Consider the following 22,315-nt stretch of genomic DNA (forward strand, 5'->3'; position numbering starts at 1 on the left):
GCCAGGTATTGTCCTTCTGTAGCCAGATACTGTCCTACTGTAGCCAGGTACTGTTCTGCTGTAGCCAGGTATTGTCCTTCTGTAGCCAGGTACTGTCCTGCTGTAGCCAGATACTGTCCTGCTGTAGCCTAGTACTGTCCAGCTGTAGCCAGATACTGGCCTTATAGCCTGGTACTGTCATGTTGTAGCCAGGTACTGTTTTGTTGTAGCCAGGTACTGTTTTGTTGTAGCCAGGTACTGTCCTGCTGTTGCTCTAGCCAGGTACTGTTCTTCTGTTGTTGTAGCCAGATACTGTCCTGATGTTGCTGGAGACATGTACTGTCCTTCTGTTCGTGTAGCCTGTTACTGTCCTGTTGTTATATCTAGGTGCTGTCCTTCTATTGGTGTAGCCAGGTACTGTGGTTCTGTTGTTGTAGCCAGGCTCTGTCCCGCTGTTGTTGTAGCCAGGTACTGTCCTGCTGTTGATGTAGCCAGCTACTGTCATCTTGTTGTTTTAGTTAGGTACTGTCCTGTTGTAGCCAGGTACTGTCATGCTGTTGCTGTAACTTGGTGTGTCCTGTTGTTGTTGGCCAGGTACTGTCCTTATGTTATTGTAGCCAGTGACTGTCCCGCTGTAGACAGGTACTGCCCTGCTGTAGCCAGGTACTCTCCTGCTGTTGTAGCCAGGTACTCTCCTGCTGTTGTAGCCAAGTACTGTCCTGCTGTTGTTGTAACCAGGTACTGTCCTGGTTTTAATATAGTCAGGTACTGTCCGGCTGTTGTTGTAAACAGGTACTGTCCTGTTTTTGTTGTAGCGAGGTACTGTCCTGATGTTGTTGTAGCCAGGTACTGTTCTGCTGTTGTTGTAGCCAGGTACTGTCTTGCTGTTGTTGTAGCGAGGTACTGTCCTGATGTTGTTGTAGCCAGGCACTGTTCTGCTGTTGTTGTAGCCAGGTACTGTCTTGCTGTTGTTGTAAACAGGTACTGTCCTGATGTTGTTGTAGCCAGGTACTGTCTTGCTGCTGTTGTAGCCAGGCACTGTCTTGCTGTTGTTGTAAACAGGTACTGTCCTGATGTTGTTGTAGCCAGGTACTGTCTTGCTGTTGTTGTAAACAGGTACTGTCCTGCTGTTGTTGTAGCCAGGTACTGTCATGCTGTTGTTGTAGACAGGTACTGTCCTGCTGTTGTTGTAGCCAGGTACTGTTTTGCTGTTGTTGTAGCCAGGTACTGTCTTGCTGTTGTTGTAGCCAGGTACTGTCTTGCTGTTGTTGTAGCCAGGTACTGTCTTGCTGTTGTTGTAGCCAGGTACCGTCTTGCTGTTGTTGTAGCCAGGTACTGTCTTGCTGTTGTTGTAGCCAGGTACTGCCTTGCTGTTGTTGTAGCCAGGTACTGTCTTGCTGTTGTTGTAGCCAGGTACTGTCTTGCTGTTGTTGTAAACAGGTACTGTCTTGCTGTTGTTGTAAACAGGTATTGTCTTGCTGTTGTTGTAAACAGGTACTGTCCTGATGTTGTTGTAGCCAGGTACTGTCTTGCTGTTGTTGTAAACAGGTACTGTCTTGCTGTTGTTGTAAACAGGTACTGTCTTGCTGTTGTTGTAAACAGGTACTGTCTTGCTGTTGTTGTAGCCAGGTACGGTCTTGCTGTTGTTGTAAACAGGTACTGTCTTGCTGTTGTTGTAGCCAGGTACTGTCTTGCTGTTGTTGTAGCCAGGTACTGTTCTGCTATTGTTGTAGCCAGGTACTGTCTTGCTGTTGTTGTAGCCAGGTACTGTTCTGCTGTTGTTGTAGCCAGGTACTGTCTTGCTGTTGTTGTAAACAGGTACTGTCTTGCTGTTGTTGTAGCCAGGTACTGTTCTGCTATTGTTGTAGCCAGGTACTGTCTTGCTGTTGTTGTAGCCAGGTACTGTTCTGCTGTTGTTGTAAACAGGTACTGTCTTGCTGTTGTTGTAAACAGGTACTGTCTTGCTGTTGTTGTAGCCAGGTACTGTCTTGCTGTTGTTGTAGCCAGGTACTGTCTTGCTGTTGTTGTAAACAGGTACTGTCTTGCTGTTGTTGTAAATAGGTACTGTCTTGCTGTTGTTGTAAACAGATACTGTCCTGATGTTGTTGTAAACAGGTACTGTCCTGATGTTGTTGTAGCCAGGTACTGTCTTGCTGTTGTTGTAAATAGGTACTGTCCTGATGATGTTGTAAACAGGTGCTGTCTTGCTGTTGTTGTAGCCAGGTACTGTCTTGCTGTTGTTGTAGCCAGGTACTGTCTTGTTGTTGTTGTAAACAGGTACTGTTCTGCTGTTGTTGTAGCCAGGTACTGTCTTGCTGTTGTTGTAAACAGGTTCTGTCCTGATGTTGTTGTAAACAGGTACTGTCCTGATGTTGTTGTAAACAGGTACTGTCCTGATGTTGTTGTAAACAGGTACTGTCCTGATGTTGTTGTAAACAGGTACTGTCCTGATGTTGTTGTAAACAGGTACTGTCCTGATGTTGTTGTAAACAGGTACTGTCCTGATGTTGTTGTAAACAGGTACTGTCCTGATGTTGTTGTAAACAGGTACTGTCGTGCTGTTGTTGTAAACAGGTACTGTCTTGCTGTTGTTGTAGCCAGGTACTGTCTTGCTGTTGTTGTAAACAGGTACTGTCTTGCTGTTGTTGTAGCCAGGTACTGTCTTGCTGTTGTTGTAGCCAGGTACTGTTCTGCTGTTGTTGTAGCCAGGTACTGTCTTGCTGTTGTTGTAGCCAGGTACTGTTCTGCTGTTGTTGTAGCCAGGTACTGTCTTGCTGTTGTTGTAAACAGGTACTGTCTTGCTGTTGTTGTAGCCAGGTACTGTCTTGCTGTTGTTGTAGCCAGGTACTGTCTTGCTGTTGTTGTAGCCAGGTACTGTTCTGCTGTTGTTGTAAACAGGTACTGTCTTGCTGTTGTTGTAGCCAGGTACTGTCTTGCTGTTGTTGTAGCCAGGTACTGTCTTGCTGTTGTTGTAAACAGGTACTGTCTTGCTGTTGTTGTAAACAGGTACTGTCTTGCTGTTGTTGTAAACAGATACTGTCCTGATGTTGTTGTAAACAGGTACTGTCGTGCTGTTGTTGTAAACAGGTACTGTCCTGATGTTGTTGTAAACAGGTACTGTCGTGCTGTTGTTGTAAACAGGTACTGTCCTGATGTTGTTGTAAACAGGTACTGTCCTGATGTTGTTGTAAACAGGTACTGTCGTGCTGTTGTTGTAAACAGGTACTGTCCTGATGTTGTTGTAAACAGGTACTGTCCTGATGTTGTTGTAAACAGGTACTGTCCTGATGTTGTTGTAAACAGGTACTGTCCTGATGTTGTTGTAAACAGGTACTGTTCTGATGTTGTTGTAAACAGGTACTGTCGTGCTGTTGTTGTAAACAGGTACTGTCCTGATGTTGTTGTAAACAGGTACTGTCCTGATGTTGTTGTAAACAGGTACTGTCGTGCTGTTGTTGTAAACAGGTACTGTCCTGATATTGTTGTAAACAGGTACTGTCGTGCTGTTGTTGTAAACAGGTACTGTTCTGATGTTGTTGTAAACAGGTACTGTCCTGATGTTGTTGTAAACAGGTACTGTCCTGATGTTGTTGTTGTAAACAGGTACTGTCGATGCTGTCCTGTGTTGTTGTAAACAGGTACTGTCCTGATGTTGTTGTAAACAGGTACTGTCTGATGTTGTTGTAAACTGTCGTGCTGTTGTTGTAAACAGGTCCTGATGTTGTTGTAAACAGGTACTGTTGATGTTGTTGTAAACAGGTACTGTTCTGATGTTGTTGTAAACAGGTACTGTCCTGATGTTGTTGTAAACAGGTACTGTCGTGCTGTTGTTGTAAACAGGTACTGTCCTGATGTTGTTGTAAACAGGTACTGTCCTGATGTTGTTGTAAACAGGTACTGTCCTGATGTTGTTGTAAACAGGTACTGTCCTGATGTTGTTGTAAACAGGTACTGTCGTGCTGTTGTTGTAAACAGGTACTGTCGTGCTGTTGTTGTAAACAGGTACTGTCGTGCTGTTGTTGTAAACAGGTACTGTCGTGCTGTTGTTGTAAACAGGTACTGTCCTGCTGTTGTTGTAAACAGGTACTGTCGTGCTGTTGTTGTAAACAGGTACTGTCGTGCTGTTGTTGTAAACAGGTACTGTCGTGCTGTTGTTGTAAACAGGTACTGTCCTGATGTTGTTGTAAACAGGTACTGTCCTGCTGTTGTTGTAAACAGGTACTGTCGTGCTGTTGTTGTAAACAGGTACTGTCGTGCTGTTGTTGTAAACAGGTACTGTCGTGCTGTTGTTGTAAACAGGTACTGTCGTGCTGTTGTTGTAAACAGGTACTGTCGTGCTGTTGTTGTAAACAGGTACTGTCCTGCTGTTGTTGTAAACAGGTACTGTCGTGCTGTTGTTGTAAACAGGTACTGTCGTGCTGTTGTTGTAAACAGGTACTGTCGTGCTGTTGTTGTAAACAGGTACTGTCGTGCTGTTGTTGTAAACAGGTACTGTCGTGCTGTTGTTGTAAACAGGTACTGTCCTGATGAGATGACAGCATAGTTAAGGAATTTGCAACCTGAGCAACATGCTTCACTATTGACTCTGTATTTACAAGCTTGTGTTTAACTGAATTGCTTTTATAATCCCAGCACGACCACTAATATTCAAAACACAGTGTTAATTATAGAACCGGTAATTATAGCCTGGAATTTATTGCAACCTTATTGATAAAATGTCAAGCTTTAAGGCTCACAGTGATCCAAGGTTATCTGCTTATTTTGATATCTGTCTGTCTGTCTATTTCTCTCTCTCTCTCTCTCTCTCTCTCTCTCTCTCTCTCTCTCTCTCTCTCTCTCTCTCTCTCTCTCTCTCTCTCTCTCTCTTTGACTGTCTCTCTTTCTGTCTCAATATTGTTTTTTCTCTTTGTCAGCATTAAAGAAAAAATGAACCAGATTGTAAACGAAGGATTCCAGAGTCCTCTGGTACCTCCCTTCTCTTGTTCCTTCCCTCTGTCCTTATTCCCTCCAATCCTCCTTCTCTCCCTCCTGCTTTCCTTCTTACCTCCCTTTTATCTCTCTTTTTTATTTACACAAAAGTATTTACATGATTAGAATAGGGCTCCTACCAATATTTACGAACTAAGATGTTCCTGACCAAAGCTCATTTTTTTTATTGCTATGAAATATACAATTGAGGAATAGAATGATATCTTTGTTAACATAATAATGAAAATTAGACACATGTGCAACAGCTGGGTATCTTTAATGTAGACGTTTCGCCATCCAGTGGCTTTGTCAATACAAATTCAAGGACATAATTAGAAGACAATAGAACTATATACGAAAGATGAGGTAATCAGTAAAGATACTACAGTAAAGATACCCAGATGTTACACATGTGTCTAATTTTCTTCTTGTCGGTATTGTATAACAAACATGTACAACATAATAATATAGGAAGAAGGAGCACTGCAGCAGGCCTAGTAGCCCAAACTAGGCAGGTCAAATTCACACCCACGTACGTCCACTCACGTACTTGTCTAACCTGTTGTTCAAGCTAACGATGATTTTTTCTTTAATGAAGCTACTCGGGAATTTGATAAAAGAGACGTTTTACTAGCCAGTGACTTCTTCACTCTAATACAGAGAACAGTGGAAGATGAAGAGGAGTTGTGAGGTAATCAGTCCCTCAACCTGGACTCGATGTCTTGGTCGAGGGACTGATTACCTCAAACTCCTCCTTATCTTCCCCAGTTCTCTGTATTGAACTGAAGAAACCACTAGCTGCCGAAACGTTTCCATAATATAGATATCAAAATATGGCACAAGTGTCTCATTTATCAACTTGACGGATTTCAAAACTATTTATACACACTCGGGAGTCAAATTAATGCATTTAATATATCTTTTCCAAAACTATTTTTTTTCCAATTTGAACTCACTGCTGCGTCCTGTCTTGGTTAGATATTTTTAACATGTTATTTATATCCCCTTTATTTATATCCCCTCTATTTATTTAATTTTTTTCTAGTGACTTTCATCGTGCATAACTTATTTTCGTTCTGATCTATATATATTTTTTATTTCTGGAATTTCACTGGCATCTTTCTGCATTAAAACTGAGAGGAAATAAGTGTTGAAGATTATATACATTTTTTGTAACTGTCAGTGAGCCCACCTGAGCAACTTTTATATGAGCCTATTTTCTCCCTAAACTTACTCTTATATACGTGAAAGAAACATTTCTGGGTTACTCTTTGATTCCCTTGCGACTTTAATTTCAGAATTTCTTTAAGTTTTTCTTATTCCTGTCTTGATTTCTATCTTTAAATTTGATTCGTTTGTAAATGCCTCTCTTCATTTGACTCGCTTGTAAATGCCTCTCTCTTGACCTTTAAGACGTTTCAATCAATTGTTTATCCATTTAGGGTTATTTTTTTTTATCTGATTTCCCTATATGGAACATAAGTAATCTTCGAAGCTTGAAAAATGGTACTGTTGAAAAATGTCATATTGGCAACAGGTATCACCTCCCTGACCCATTCAGATCACACCAGTTCAACCCATCCAGGTAATTTCTCAGTTTTACGAGATCGGCCAAGAGAAAGTAAGGGACGCTGACTTGGTTGTAGTTATTAAGGAAATTCCATAATAATTTGAAATTGGTTGAGTTGTGATAGCTTTTTCCAAGTTCAGTAACCTCATGATTATTAATTAGTGATTTCTTGTTAACAAGTAGAATGTTTCCTCTACTTGGTTCTGTGACATACTGTTTTATGAAACAATTCTGGGTCGTATCAATTAAGTTGCTAGACATAAGATTTCCTGTCAAATTACTCCAGTAAATTTGTCTATAGATAAACATCTCTCATTATACCTTTTTTGTATCAAGATGCCTTGGTAATTTCGTTCGTCGATTCCTCCTTTACATCTTGTTCAATGCAACAATTGGAATGATCTCTGTTAAACCTATCGGTGTGGAATACATTATATTTATGTGGCACTTAAAAGGCATTTCTATATCATTCAGGTTGAACCAGGTCTCCGTTATAGCAATAATATCTAAATTTTCTGTACATGCAATAATCTTAGCTGATCCATCTTATTTCTGGAGCTCGTATTATTAACATAGTAGACCTTAAGAGAGTTAGTCACTCTTTTGACCGTATCTCTTTTAATCATATCCCTGAGATATTTGGGCATTGTTTGCCACTTCCATCCCTCGTACTGAAAACTATTTGTTTCCCACACACACCCATACCTCTATCTTCTATTAGTTTAAAATCCTATGTAACTTAGTAATGTTATCATCAACAGAGATGGCTAACGATACCACCCCTGCCCTAAAGAAATGTACACCATTCCTTGCATACATATCATGTTTAAGGTAGAAATGATTGCAGTTGCCACTGAATAGAATAATTTCTATGGCAAACATGAAACGTATGAATGAGATGGGCTACGTTTCTCTGGGGAAAGGGCGGTAGCGTTAGTTCCAGACTCGAGTCATTCTGGGAAGGAATGGTAGCAGATGAAATTATGTTCTTGATACGGATACAGACAGAATCTAGTTGTTGTTTGCTGCCTGTTTTGGTGTTTAGAAGCTGTATTCTCGCTGTCTGTGAAGTGGAGCCAAGTGTGGTACCTTGACAACATTTGCCTAGTACATAACAGTAATGCCACCAACATCCCTCCGATGTTGAAAGCTCTTCTGAAATGACAGAGACACGCGGGTCCAGGCGAGAGGTGAGTAGTCTTGCTCTGTTCTGTTATGTCAAAAATATCGTAGAACTCGTCTGTTTTTTCGTCTGTGTGAATGCTCACCTATATGTGGTTGCAGGGGTCGAATCACAGCTCCTGGTTCCACTTCTTCGCTAGTTTAACTACTTCACTCTCCAGATTGTTCTTATTCCTGACAACTCTATGACTGTAGAAATACTTCCTAATATCCATGTGACTCAACTGAGTCTTCAATTTCCAGTTGTGACCCCTTGTTAATGTGTCCCATTTCTGAAACATCCTGTCCCTATCCATGTATATGTGTGTGTGGAGGGGAGAGGGGCGTTTCACACACTCTCTCTCTCTCTCTAGCAGAGTGGAATTATCTACCCGCTAATGTTATATGCAAGAAGATAATGCGACACTTCACAAATACAGGATTCACCTGGATACGAGTACATCGTGTTCTAATGGGAGGAGTTGCCAGAGTCTTCACGACATAATTTACAAAGACTAACCAGGTATATAAAGGCTAGGGTATGGTGAGATAGGATAGTAGCGAGACGTTACCTTGGTCCCTCGCTACATCAACGTATGCTTGATGTTTACTTATAGAATACATCAGGCCGGTCAGTTGACAGTGAATTAACTGCATCAACAACAGTAGTAGTGGGTGAGGTAGAGGGATGACACAGTCTTAGCAGAACTAGTGGTAACCAGAAGCAGGACTAGTGGCACACATTGTTCTGAGAATGGCACTGGAGTTACATGGGTAGTAAAAATAGAAACAGTATTAATATAGTAGAGATAGGTGTAGCCCAAGTCTTCCTCCGGTTCCATCTTTCCTGTAAATTCCAAGCTTTTTTCAACATGATATGGTATATTCTTCATCCCCTCCACTTTCCTTATCCCTATTTTTCACATTGGCCGAAGAGTGGGGAGAGAGCATTTCTCTTTACTTTTCTTGTCTCAAACACATAGGTAATACACATTAGAATTAATTCACCAGCAGATATTCTCTGTCTCTCTCTCTCTCTCTCTCTCTCTCTCTCTCTCTCTCTCTCTCTCTCTCTCTCTCTTTCCACATCGGAGAGTGGGGAGAGAGCATTTCTCTTTACTTTTCTTGTCTCAAACACATAGGCAATACACATTAGAATTAATTCACAAGCAGATATTCTCTCTCTCTCTCTCTCTCTCTCTCTCTCTCTCTCTCTCTCTCTCTCTCTCTCTCTCATTTTTTTTTTTTTTTTTTTTACACAGGGTTTGACAAGGTTAAGGATCCCTAGCTTTATTGACAAGCTATTTACAGGTTAAGGATTCCTAACTTTATTGGCAAGCTAAGAGCTGTTACCTACATCAGCTCATTTGAAAGCATTTTTATTGTTATGAGACATACAAGTACGGGACAGGATGAAGTTGGAGCCATCTCTCTCTCTCTCTCTCTCTCTCTCTCTCTCTCTCTCTCTCTCTCTCTCTCTCTCTCTCTCTCTCTCTCTCTCTCTCTCTCTCTCTCTCTCTCTCTCTCTCTCTCTCTCTCTCTCTCTCTCTCTTTCCACATCGTTTTTTTTTACATTCTTGTGGATGTGGTGGTAATTAAGTTGAAGACAAATAGTTTGATGATTTTCCAGAAACACTCAAATGCATTTGATATTAAAAAAATAGTAATGTATATTTCTCAGAGCCCAGAAAGTAAGCAATAAGCAATTAACAAGCTAATTCCTAGGACAGTAACTCTGTCATCTAGAGAGGTGTGAATGTACGAACTGGAAAGAGTGGTTCAGTGGTTCAGTGGTTCAAGTAGTGGTAAGAAAGAGCGAAGATATTGTACACGACGAGATAGCAAATTTTATAACCACTGAAAACTTTATGATGTAATTATAACGAAATTGTGACGACACACTCACACACACACACACACACACACAAACACACACACACACACACACACACACACACACACACACACACACACACACACACACACACACACACACACACACACACACACACACACACACACACACACACACACGCACACACACGAGACAAAGAAATGAGTGAGATTCTAAAGTCCCAATATGACTCAGTGTTCAGTGAGCCGTTTACAAGACTCAGGGTCGACAATCTAGATGAATTTTTTTTTATGACAGAGACACAAAATTTGGTTACTTCAAAAATCTATGATATTATCCTAACATCACAAGTCTTCGGAAAGGCAATTAAACACATGCCCATGCGCTCTGCCCCCGGCCCGGACTCGTGGAACTCCGTGTTCATCAAGAACTGCGAGAAGCCCCTATCACGTGCCATCAGCATTCTATGGAGAGGGAGTATAGATACAGGGGCCATCCCACAATCACTAAGAACAACAGATATAGCCCCACTCCACAAAGCACTAACATCCCATGTCATCCAAATCTTTGAAAGGGTTCTAAGCACACAAGATCGCCAACCACCTAGGTACCCATCAGTTACACAAACCAGGGCAACACGGGTTTAGAGCAGGTCGCTCCTGCCTGTCCCAACTACTGGACCACTATGACAAGGTTCTAGATGCTTTAGAGGATAAACAAAATGCAGATGTAGTATACACAGATTTTGCGAAAGCCTTCGACAAGTGTGACCATGGTGTAATAGCGCACAAAATAGGTGACAAAGGAATAACAGAAAAAGTTGGTAGATGGATTTGTAACTTCCTGACAAATAGAACACAAAATGTAATAATAAACAGTAAAGTCTGAGGCGGCTACAGTGAAAGCTCTGTTCCACAAAGCAGAGTACTCGCTAACATCTTATTCTTCATCCTCATATTTGACACAGACAGAGATGTAAGCCATAGCTCCGTGTCTTCCTTTGTGGATGACACCCGAATTGCCGTAAGTTTTACATTCTGTGGTAACTAAAAAAATTAATGGGTTGCCAGAGAGCAGAACAGAAAACCAGAGGATTGGAGGATGAGTCTGGGAAGGAAGACTGGGTAGCAGAGCTCATGCAAAAAGAACTGGAATGAGGAAGGAAGCTAGAAGAGCATAGCAACAAAATTGAGGAAAGGATGGCTGTAGACAACAGGAAATGGGAGGTACAAGCCACAGCAGCAGAGGCTAAGGATACAGAGCTTAGTAGAGGAACTAAAAAAAGCTGAAACAGTCTAAAGAACCGAAGAGGAGTATGGGCATGACATCAGAAACTGCTACATCAGTTACAAACGAGGGGACTGAAGGGACCAAATACTTAAACTGTATGCAGAGGCCACCATAGAGCCCAGGAAAGGGTAAGGTATACACCAGCAACAACTGAGGGGGCTGAAGGAAACGTTAGAGTTCAGCCATACATGGAAGCCCTATTAAATCTCCGTGGAGCCCTGGAAAAGATGAGGTGCACACCAGTAACAAACGAGGGAACTGAAAGAAACGAAAGAGCTAAACAATACACAATGGCCCTAACAGACCACAGTGGTGCGCAGGAAAAGCCGAGGAGGAAAAATGACAGGCCATTAGGCAAAGGGATAACAGATAGAGAGGGGATTAAAGAAAGGAAAGCTGCAATGGAAACAATTAAATCAGATCATGTGATACAAAAAGAAATACAGTGGGAGGATGAAAGGGAGAGGTCAGCCTTCGTTCATGTGCTCCAAGAAGTTGAAGGGGAAACTTACATAGCAAGATGACAGGAGAAAAAGGTGATTGAACGTATCATGAAAGCAATAGGAGTGGGTGATATGACCCATTTGACAATTTTTCTGAGAATAGGGAGCTTCACAAGGGAAAAAAATGGGCCAAAGTGATTTTCAAGTCAGAAACGACTCGAAACAGGATCCCACAGGAGAAAGCATGACTATGAGACACATCAACGTACCAGCAGGTGTACCTCGACCAAAACAGAGCACGAGAAGAAAGACAGAAACTGTGAGGGTACAGAGAAACAAGGAGGAAAGAGAGGTGGGTTGAACAGGAGAACCCAGACTCAGGAGGAAGAGCAAATACAATCTCTGTCAGAACTACCTACAGAAGGCCCACAACCCCCAACAACCCCACTGCAACCAAGCATGCTAACCCTAAACCCACATACTATACCAACAACCACCCAACCCTACAGCACAAACTCCACCCTCACAGCAACCATGCATAGTACCGTGACAGGTCTCCCAATTCCCTAATCCCAACCTATCCCCCAGACCACAGTATCAGAAAGGAAGTTGAAGGTCTGGTATATAAATGCAGACAGTAGCATGAAAGAATCAAGGAGATATCCCCAGACATCATAGAACTCACGGAAACAAAACTCACGGAGAGGAATCAGATCCTGAGGGAAGATAGGAGCAGAGAGGGAGAAGGGGGGATTTGAGAAAATGGAAGAAATAGACAAAAGGGACTACATAGTAGGAAGGAACTACATAGTAGGAAGGGACTACATAGTAGGAAGGGACTACATAGTAGGAAGGGACTACATAGTAGGAAGGGACTACATAGTAGTCCCTTCCTACTAAGAAGGGGCTAATATGAACAAAAGGGACCACTTAGTAGGAGCAATTCAGCAATGCAGCAATATACGACCTGCCACAGAACAGCAGACGGCCAAAAGAAGAATATGAAGAGAGCAACAGAGCAGTGGTGGGTAGGCTAGCTAAGGTGGCCAAAAGGGCTCACATGGGTAGGGGAAAGTTACTAATTGTGGACGATTTGAATCAAAAGGAGATTGATTGAGAAATTCTGTAGCCACACGGGAAACTTGAAACACGGAGAGCCAAGATGTTGAAGGCAGTACAGGAAAACCTCATGCATCAACATGTTAGAGACACTAACAGAGAGAGAGAGACGATGAATCAGCAAGACTGGACCTCGTATTCACCTTGAGTAGTTCAGACATCAAGGACATGACATACGAAAGGCCCCTCGGAACTTCAAATACATAGTAGAGTTACAAGTATAGAGGGAAGCAGGTGTAGGATAGGAGAAGCTAAATTACGAAAGGAGAGACTGCATAGGTATAAATAATTTCCTGCAAGAGGTTCAGTGAGAAAGAGAATTGGTGGGAAAATAAGTAAATGAAATGATGGACTATGTGACAACAAAATGCAAGGTGGGAAAGGATAGGTTGCAGGAAAAATCACAAAGAAAAAACTCTTACCTGATAAACAAGATAGGGGTATCATGACTCCCAGCCCACAGCTAGAACAACGAGAAACAGCCCTCATGTGTTGAACTCTGTTGCAAGCACTGGCAATAAATACCAATAAGCCTTGATCAGCAGTTAGTGCCTGGAGGGGCTTGTGTGTAGCTGGGCGGGGTCAGATTGCTTCAAGGAACGAGGGTGAATATGTGTGGAAACCACGATGTGGGCAGTACCCGCCGCATAACAAAGACAGCGGCAGTTCGTTTATAGATTCTTGAGGAGTCTATTCTCATAAGGAGGATAGAGGAACCAAAATGTATAACAGATAAGAAGGGAAGGAATGCATATAAATATCGTAAAGTTAGGCAGGCAGTATCGAAGTTGGAGATTCAAGATGGGCCAAAGTTGAAGATAAAGAGAATGAGAAACCATAAGAAGCAATGTAATGCCCAACACTGAGCTTTATCAAGTATGTGATGAAGTTAGCCTTGGGTGAAACGTTGTATTAGAAGTATTCTCTGCTGCCAGGGTCGTTAGTCCCACCTGTAGGTATTTTCCATTTAAATTTTGCCATCTTGAAGATTAGAAATGTAATGATCAAAAATGAGATTTTTTTGAAAATCTTAGCAGATTTTTTTAAGAGAACATGCAAAACAAGACGAAAAATAAGACAAAAGACTAGTTATATTTTTTTGGGTCATATATATATATATATATATATATATATATATATATATATATATATATATATATATATATATATATATATATATATATATATATATATATAATAAATCTTAATTCTTGGGTAGGATATTTTGTTTGTGGGATGTCGTGAGAAGTTAAAAGGCTGCTGTATGTAGAGTCTATGCTAATGTCACCTGATTATTTACAACATTTCTGGACAGATAGATGCAAGTGTAATAGATGGTACAGTTGTTGTTCAAGGTTTAAAGGAGGGAAGGCTCTCTACCTGGTAGCTCTTCCACCAACAAAAGAAAAATAAAACAGTCTACAGCCTCACAGATTCTGAAAAAAAGAATTTACACAGCACAAAGCCTCTCCGCCCCCTCCACCCTCCCGCACACTTTACACTCAAACACATCCTTGTGAAACTAGGTCATTTTTTACATCTTTTTATGTATAGTTCTTCATTTTCCTAAGTTAGGTTAGATTAGTCTCGTCTATTAATAAGCAATAACTAATTATGTTAGGTAAAAGGACACAAGTGCAACTAATGTGACGTTTCGCTCCTGGAGAGCGAAACGTTACCTCAATAAAATGTTATATTAATTGCACTTGTGTGCTTTTACCTAAAATATTGTCAGCAATTCTATAAACATTATTAAAATAACTATTTATGACATACCACAATACCAATAAATGCAATCATGTACAGTGGCGACAAAAATTTCTAAACTCTAACATAAATCAGGATCTCGCCATGCGAAGTTGACAGTACACAGTCAAATGATCACATTTAAAGTATCATGTCAAAGTCACACATCTTACAGTCTAAGCCATAGTGAAATACTGACGTTGATTAGGAAAGAACTGTTTCATCTACTACTGTCTTTATCAACTACAGCCATCTTTCACTAACCTTTCCCTTTTCCCATCATAAATTCTCAAATTACTCCCTGCATAGCTACGCTTAATCTTCCACGTCGCCCAAAACCTCTTTCACTGTTTACTTCCTTCAGCTTCCTCTCCACATCAGCAAGCTCTACCTCACCTTCCAGCCCCAGTACTCATTGGTCAATGGTAATGTGTTCTGCTCACAGAAGAACCGGCCATAGTTCAAATTCTAGGCAAGGCAGGTGTATGATAAGTTGTCACACTTGTTATACTTGTTCACTTGGCAGTGGATAGATACCTAGTAGTTAGCTGACTGTTAGAGGTCGCTTCCTAAGAGGACCACAGGACCGCATCGGAAATAATCGATACTGACTGGTTTCCCTGGTTAATCTTGAGTTGAAAACTTTCTGGTGGTGTACTGGTGACAACCAGCCGTGAAGACCTTTGAGTAGACGATAAGCTTTTAGCCTTATATACCAATTAACCAGTGCGATAATGTTTATTTGGCAATGAGAACTTCCATCATTTCACTATTTTTTTTTTTCAAAATAATCAAATTTCTAATGAAGTACGTTACTTGTATGTCTGAGCAGGTCCATGGTATCTTGGTACAGAGTAAATCTGCATTTTTTTTTAAAACAATTGTTTATTAAGCGTGACCTACTTCCACTAGTGGGCCCCGCTCACTTATGACGTCAACCCCAGCTGCTTCACTTCACTTCTGCCCTGGTATATAAGCTCTGACTATCTCGTACCAAGCGTGACGAAGTAATCACCTCAAAACTACTTCAACTGCTTCCAGTGTTATATTAACCAGTATTGGACGGAAGAAGCCTGTTTTAAGCCAGAAGTTTAGGCAGTACAGATAGCCATTTGTTACACATTTCTTTTTCTTCTACCATAGGTATGCGCCAAAAGTTCTGAGGAATATCTAAAGTAGTGAAAAAATCTGTTAACCATTATTTTGTAATAATTAATTTAGCTCAGTTAAGGAAAAATAGGGCTTATATTATCATTTGATTCACTCTTCTAAAGTATATAACAAGATGCTAAAGTACCAACTTTCTTCGGAGTCAAGTTTGGCATTCTATGGCAAGTCATTTATCTCTACAGTGTGGTGACATTACTAAACTTTTGTGGAGTAAGGGATAAACGCACCAAATTTGGCACCCTTTTAGATCAATATATAACGACCAAGTTCAGATAGTAAGATACTACAAATATTGTCCAGTACGGTTGTGGTGGTCATTTTCCAAAAAAATGGCGCCCATGAAATTCAATTACTTTTCAGAACTGTTACCTGCAGAGGACCAAGGTGACTGACATCAGCTTGAGAGACTTGATATTAAAATCTTTGTGTAAAGGGATTTGCATGGTAATATATGTAGAAAAAATAACTTTTAGTAATTATCTTTTAACGTTTTCACATATCAAACAGTTTACACTATATTAGATCTTTTATAATCAAGAACAAATCAGACATCATCTACTAAACATAATTTTCCTTAACAGTAATCTATTCAATCAAGCCAACTCAGCATCTATGGCTCGAAATTGTTGGGTGGTTAAGTGTCTACTATCATACTGGTAATGGGATTTATGTTACGTATTCGATGTGTCCTCAAAGTATTTTTAGAAGTTAAGTTACTAGAATTATTAAAGAATAAAGAATAACCAATGAAAATTAGCTTGGAAGGAGTCAGTTGTCCTCAGCATTGTCCTCAGTAATCTCAGTTTGCACAAGTGCTTGACCCAGGCCCTTCCTCCCAAAGTCTTCAGTGTTGCCATCTCGATGTGAAGCCCAACGAACATCACTATCACATTGTCATTACCATAATTCTCTGGCCAGTTCCACTTGGCGAAGGCAACCAGTGGCTGATTAAAGGGGGATTGCTAGTGTCTGTTACAGTTTTAGATGATCTACGGTGCCCCGTATCCTGGTGGCAAAAGCTCTCACTTCACACGGTGAGGGGTCGGGGTTCGATTCCCGGCGAAGGGGTGGAAACATTGGACGTATTGCCTTACATCGGTTGTCTATGTTCACCTATCAGTAAAATGGGTGCCTGAGTGTTAGTTGACTGGTGTGGGTGTCATCCTGGGACAAAGCTGACTTAATTTGCCTGAAATGCTCTGCATAACAAGCGGCTTTCTACATAGTAGTATGTCATTGATGTCAGCTAGGCCTGTATACCTTGTACATGCACTTATAGTAAATAAAGATATTATTATTATTATTATTATTATTATTATTATTATTATTATTATTATTATTATTATTATTATTATTATTATTATTGCTTTATGACAGTAACTGAGTGCTGGACAACAGCCACTGTGAGCGCTCTTTAGAAACAGAGGGAGCAGGGAGGAGGGAGAGAAGGCTTGTGCTTCTCGTGGCTGATGGCCGTTATGAAATGCAGACCAAGATACGTCCTCTGTTCTAGATTTCTCTTCTAGAACCTGCGTTGTATAATTCAGCCACCGGCAACCGATCTGACATTTAATGCTTGGGTCTCTCTGTGATCATCCTCTCCAAGGCAAACAGACTTCTGGGAATACATTGAAGGGCTTGGCATCTCCAAACTTATGACGACGTGCGATTTGTACGGCCCTTGCAAGATTGCCTGCACTACTGTGTATGTCAAGATCACGGCTCTACATGAGAGCAACATCAATGTCATTTTCAAATGCCATTAGTTTGTCCATGTTGTGTGTGCAGCAAATCAGGAAACTGCAGGAAGTCTCTCTTTGAGTCTTATTGGGTGGCCCCTGGAGTCAGGCTTGACGTCTAGTTGTTTCCATTCTGGACTGGAAGAACTGGGTGAAATCAGCCCTCTTGAGCACTGGTGTCGTTTTCTATCTTGCCTTGTCTCCTCAGTGTGGAGAACTAGGTCAGTCGAGACTACTCCTGATATCTCTTGCTAATTGTCTGTTTCATTGCATGTATAAATAAGCCTGAATAGTTCGTGCACGGTAGTACATTCCGACTAAGAACTTAGTATGATATTTAGCCTCAAGAGTAACTTGGCCTTCACCAAAGCTTTCCAGAAGCGTTCGTCGAAATTGTCAAAGCTGACTTAGTTTGATCTCTGCAAGTGAACACTACCGATCTGGTCTCCATTTTCACTTGAACTGCGACGAACATATCAGTAGTTCTGCTTTGTATTCATGGCAAATTAAGCTAGAAATGAGTCCACCAAAAGACCCAGATGGTCATGTTATATTTAGTTAAATTACGTCAAATGTTCATCAGCAAACGCCATCATTAACATAAAAAGCTGTCTTCATTAGCATTCAATACTAGTTACTTAACAATAACCCTGAAGTGATACTGTGGAAAATACTGTATATTTTCCGGAAATACGGTAATTTATAGGTAAATAGATGCCCTATATAGTATTTAATAAAAGTGTAATCTTAAAAGAAGTATATTATGGAAAATGGGAAACTGGACCTGCGCCTGCGCAGACAGGAGACTCGCCATCTTGGTTTTCAATTTTGTACAAACGATGGTGTAATGGGAAGAATTTTTCGTGCTCTAGAGGTTAAAATTGTGTTGACACCACTCAAATAGGAGGCGAAATTGGTGGATGTGCATTCCTGCATAACTTGAGATATCAGACGACTGGACAAGACAGCTCCAGGAACCTCAGATAAGCTCTCTAGATTTGTGTGTAATTCTGGCCAGCATTATTTTCATAGATTTAGTTAGAGTGAGGTTTTCTGAGTATGATACACATTAATTTCCAGTCAAATTGGTGAGTGATATTAAGATATATTTTCCTTCTGTTATGTAATTGTGTATATATATAACCATTTATTATTTTTAATAGATACAATATATATAATTTTTGCGGTAACTACCACTATACAACACCTTCACAACCGTTTCTAACAGCACTGACACTACCCCCACCACTAAGAAAGACAATAAAAGACAGTCAAAACAACAATGCACTATCAACTACCCTCCACCACATACCCAGTCAGTGTTCTGTACGTTCACCGTAGTTATGCTTTCATCAGCCCTTCACTGCCTAATAATTGCAAAAATGGGCGTAGCCAAAAAAAATTAAATGATTAACGCTTCCTAGGCTCCTATGAATTCTTATAAGCCAAATGACATCCACAATCAACATGCAATCCTGCCCAGTTGAGTAGCCCTAAGAAAATTTGTACACACCATCAGGTTTGCTAAGATTTAATTCACCGTCTATATGAGTGACGTAAATAACAAAATCCAAAGTATTGTAGCTCTCTTTTTTTTTATTTCCTGTGAGGAATATATACATCAGCATATCATGGTTGAAACAGTAATAAATATAAGTAAATATAGATTAATCAAACCTAACCTACCGTGGCCGGGAAAACTAAGTGTTAAAACTTCTGAAAAACTGCGAGTGCTTACAAATGAATGTTGAGCAATTCAATAAAACAAAAACAAAAACAAAAAAAAAAACATGCTGTAACGGGCGACCAGGTGGGTGTCTTAGTGTTCCCTGACTTCGGTATTTCCATGTCTCTAGTCTGTGATAACACTTGTGCAGCACTATTGCGCGATTGTTCAAATATTGTAAGATTACTATTTCTCTGACAGATATAGAAGATAAATAACATATCCAAAGTAGAGTGCAGGGTACCATGGTTCGCAGGAGCATGACTGTAGTCATACTAGGTCATCTGTCAGAATGTATAATGAAGACGGCCAGCAATTAATTTTAAACTACGTGTCGCCTGGAAATTATATATATTTTTCTACTAAAGAGGTGGTCGTCAGTGGCCAGTCATCTACAGGGAAAGGAAGTAGTAAGTCCCATGACAATGTCTGGTTCATGATACTCTACTGAAAGGAAGTAGTAAGTCCCATGACAATGTCTGGTTCATGATACTCTACTGAAAGGAAGTAGTAAGTCCCATAACAATGTCTGGTTCATGATACTCTACTGAAAGGAAGTAGTAAGTCCCATGACAATGTCTGGTTCATGATACTCTACTGAAAGGAAGTAGTAAGTCCCATGACAATGTCTGGTTCATGATACTCTACTGAAAGGAAGTAGTAAGTCCCATGACAATGTCTGACAATGTTCATGATACTCTACTGAAAGGAAGTAGTAAGTCCCATGACAATGTCTGGTTCATGATACTCTACTGAAAGGAAGTAGTAAGTCCCATGACAATGTCTGGTTCATGATACTCTACTGAAAGGAAGTAGTAAGTCCCATAACAATGTCTGGTTCATGATACTCTACTGAAAGGAAGTAGTAAGTCCCATGACAATGTCTGGTTCATGATACTCTACTGAAAGGAAGTAGTAAGTCCCATGTCTGGTTCACAATGTCTGGTTCATGATACTCTACTGAAAGGAAGTAGTAAGTCCCATGACAATGTCTGGTTCATGATACTCTACTGAAAGGAAGTAGTAAGTCCCATGACAATGTCTGGTTCATGATACTCTACTGAAAGGAAGTAGTAAGTTCCATGACAATGTCTGGTTCATGATACTCTACTGAAAGGAAGTAGTAAGTCCCATGACAATGTCTGGTTCATGATACTCTACTGAAAGGAAGTAGTAAGTCCCATGACAATGTCTGGTTCATGATACTCTACTGAAAGGAAGTAGTAAGTCCCATGACAATGTCTGGTTCATGATACTCTACTGAAAGGAAGTAGTAAGTCCCATGACAATGTCTGGTTCATGATACTCTACTGAAAGGAAGTAGTAAGTCCCATGACAATGTCTGGTTCATGATACTCTACTGAAAGGAAGTAGTAAGTTCCATGACAATGTCTGGTTCATGATACTCTACTGAAAGGAAGTAGTAAGTTCCATGACAATGTCTGGTTCATGATACTCTACTGAGAGCTGCTACATTGCCAGTTACTACCGCTAACACTCTCTTAAATCCCTTTTTTCTATTAACTTCGTCTGAATGATATTTACCTTGGCTCTCAATTATTGTCAAATTTATGGAGAAGCGCATAACCCGTATTGATCAGATCTCCAAGGCAGCTCGAATTTCTTAGATCAAGAGGAATTTCCCGTGAAGGGAATATCTCTGTTAGCTGTGGTACTCACTGGGCTTCAATAGGTGCCAATATACGAGCCATTTCCCTGCTTATAGATACTGCAGTCGACTGTACGACGACCATTCGTCTTATAATATGAACTATAAAGGGGATTTCCTTGGAAACGATTAGCATAGCAATTCTTGTTTTGATCCTTAGTGGCCATGTTTAAGTACATCCGTACCACTATTGTAGTAGTTACTAGATTCACTCTGATTACTGGTGTGTGAACCGGAATTATCGTTGATACTTTAAGTGAAGTAGATGGCAATCCCTGGCACGTGCCACCGAAATCCTATGGTGGCTAGGACTCCAATACCGGTGATGTGTTATATAATTTACTGCAAAGGCCACACGCCAAAGGTTCAGCAAAGCTTTTAAATTACTCTTGTTACCTCCTTTTCATGAAACATAAGGAATTTCTTCAAACAGAACTATTACATCTCCAGTTTTCAGGATGGTTGTATCTCTGAGTCTAGGAAACAACTCATCACCAAAGCTTATGATGCTAAGAACGAAGAATCGGTGTCACTCAGTCGGAGTTCCCACTGACAGTCAAAACAGTGTTACTTTAGGTACACGTACTGAAGAGGAATGAATTGTGTTTCTGACTGGCTAAGTGCTGTCAAATGACCGAAATGTTTCAGAGTGAGTTATCTTTTGTTATTAAGACCTGGATCAGAAAAAAACATTCCGGTCTATGTTGATAAACAGAATACCTATACTCCTTTTGTTAGCACTACCTACACAAATAATGCTTAGCTCCTCCCATTTTTATTACATTTAATGGGAAAGGTGCTGTATCCGTAAGGGTCATAGATCCCCTTAAGGGGATAGGATACAATCTAATTCGACCCAAGGAAATGGAGAGGAGCTTCATTTTTACGGGATCAAAATCGTTTCACTGCTTCAGCCTCAAGAGTTAAGTGTTCCCAGAATGTGATACTGACACAACCCATTTTCAGTAATGCGCCTGGCAGTCTTAATATGAGAAACTATGGTGGCACTAGCTATTCAAATAAAACATCTTTCGTTGGGGTAACCAAACGAGGCTGTGACTTCAGCTGCTTGTCAAGACTCTAACTGCCGGATCACCTTCCAAGTGAGCCAACAATGGCTGTTAAAGTTTTGACTTGATGTTGGTTGCCTGTTTTAACTGTGATTTTTGTGGATTTAATATGGGGCAACTTGACATATCTGTAAACAGACACTGTTCTAATTAAAGCTTGTTCTGTAACGTGCTTTCTTCACCAAGATTTTTATGCCATGGTGATGAGTTACTGTAGCTCGATAACTTTATTCTGACTTTATGTAAGTTTATGTAACTGTCGAAATAAATTCTTTACTTAAAGTATTACAAAAACCTTAAATTATGTTATTAAACTGCTGTAGTTTAGTGTACATTGGTAGACAAACAATATTAAGATATGTTAATCTAACGGAACAGATTCTTACTATCGAAATCTTTGGAGACAATTCTTAACATAAAGTTATTGTAATTATTATTTCTTCTTTGTCTATTCAGTAACTATAAGAATACCCAGTCCATATACTTATATTTAGGACTGGTATATAGAAAAACAAATAAAAAAAAATATAAATTACAATAAGGAATGGGAGAAACAGCACGCATGGCTTGGAATAATGCAAGCTGTTGTAACTGGTGCAAGTGAATAGAATGTTCTTGCTTCGAAGAGCATAATAAAACAGCAAATATGATAAAAATCTGAATAATATGACAAGTATGACAAAGCTAATAAACACCTTTAAGAAAGCTTTGTCAGTCAAGTTATTGAAAACTGTATAAGACATGAGCGACACTAAGTATCGTTATTTCAGAGACGTTTTGACGATCTGGAAATAGTTAATCTTTATCAAT

At 40.2% G+C, this 22,315-nt stretch overlaps 1 protein-coding gene across 1 annotated transcript; it reads right to left on the reverse strand.

Annotated features, from left to right (window-relative positions):
• Nucleotides 1–493: 493 nt before the first annotated feature.
• Nucleotides 494–20,520, reverse strand: LOC138853083 (uncharacterized). The gene is made up of 2 exons (XM_070087683.1): nucleotides 20,447–20,520; nucleotides 494–2,996 (listed from the first exon to the last, which is right to left on the reverse strand). The coding sequence occupies exons 1-2, from the start codon at nucleotides 20,518–20,520 to the stop codon at nucleotides 494–496; spliced, it is 2,577 nt and encodes an 858-aa protein (XP_069943784.1).
• Between the last annotated feature and the right edge of the window lie 1,795 nt (nucleotides 20,521–22,315).

This window comes from Cherax quadricarinatus, chromosome 22 (assembly GCF_038502225.1).
Source record: "Cherax quadricarinatus isolate ZL_2023a chromosome 22, ASM3850222v1, whole genome shotgun sequence".
In the NCBI taxonomy this organism is placed as follows: Eukaryota; Metazoa; Arthropoda; class Malacostraca; order Decapoda; family Parastacidae; genus Cherax; species Cherax quadricarinatus.

Excerpts from the sequence above, each read along its gene's own strand:
- LOC138853083 (XM_070087683.1), bottom strand. The coding sequence starts at position 20,520 with ATGGTCGTCGTACAGTCGACTGCAGTATCTATAAGCAGGGAAATGGCT. Across the intron at positions 2,997-20,446 it reads TTGGCACCTATTGAAGCCCA|CAAGACAGTACCTGTTTACA; the intron begins GTGAGTACCACA and ends TTACAACAACAG.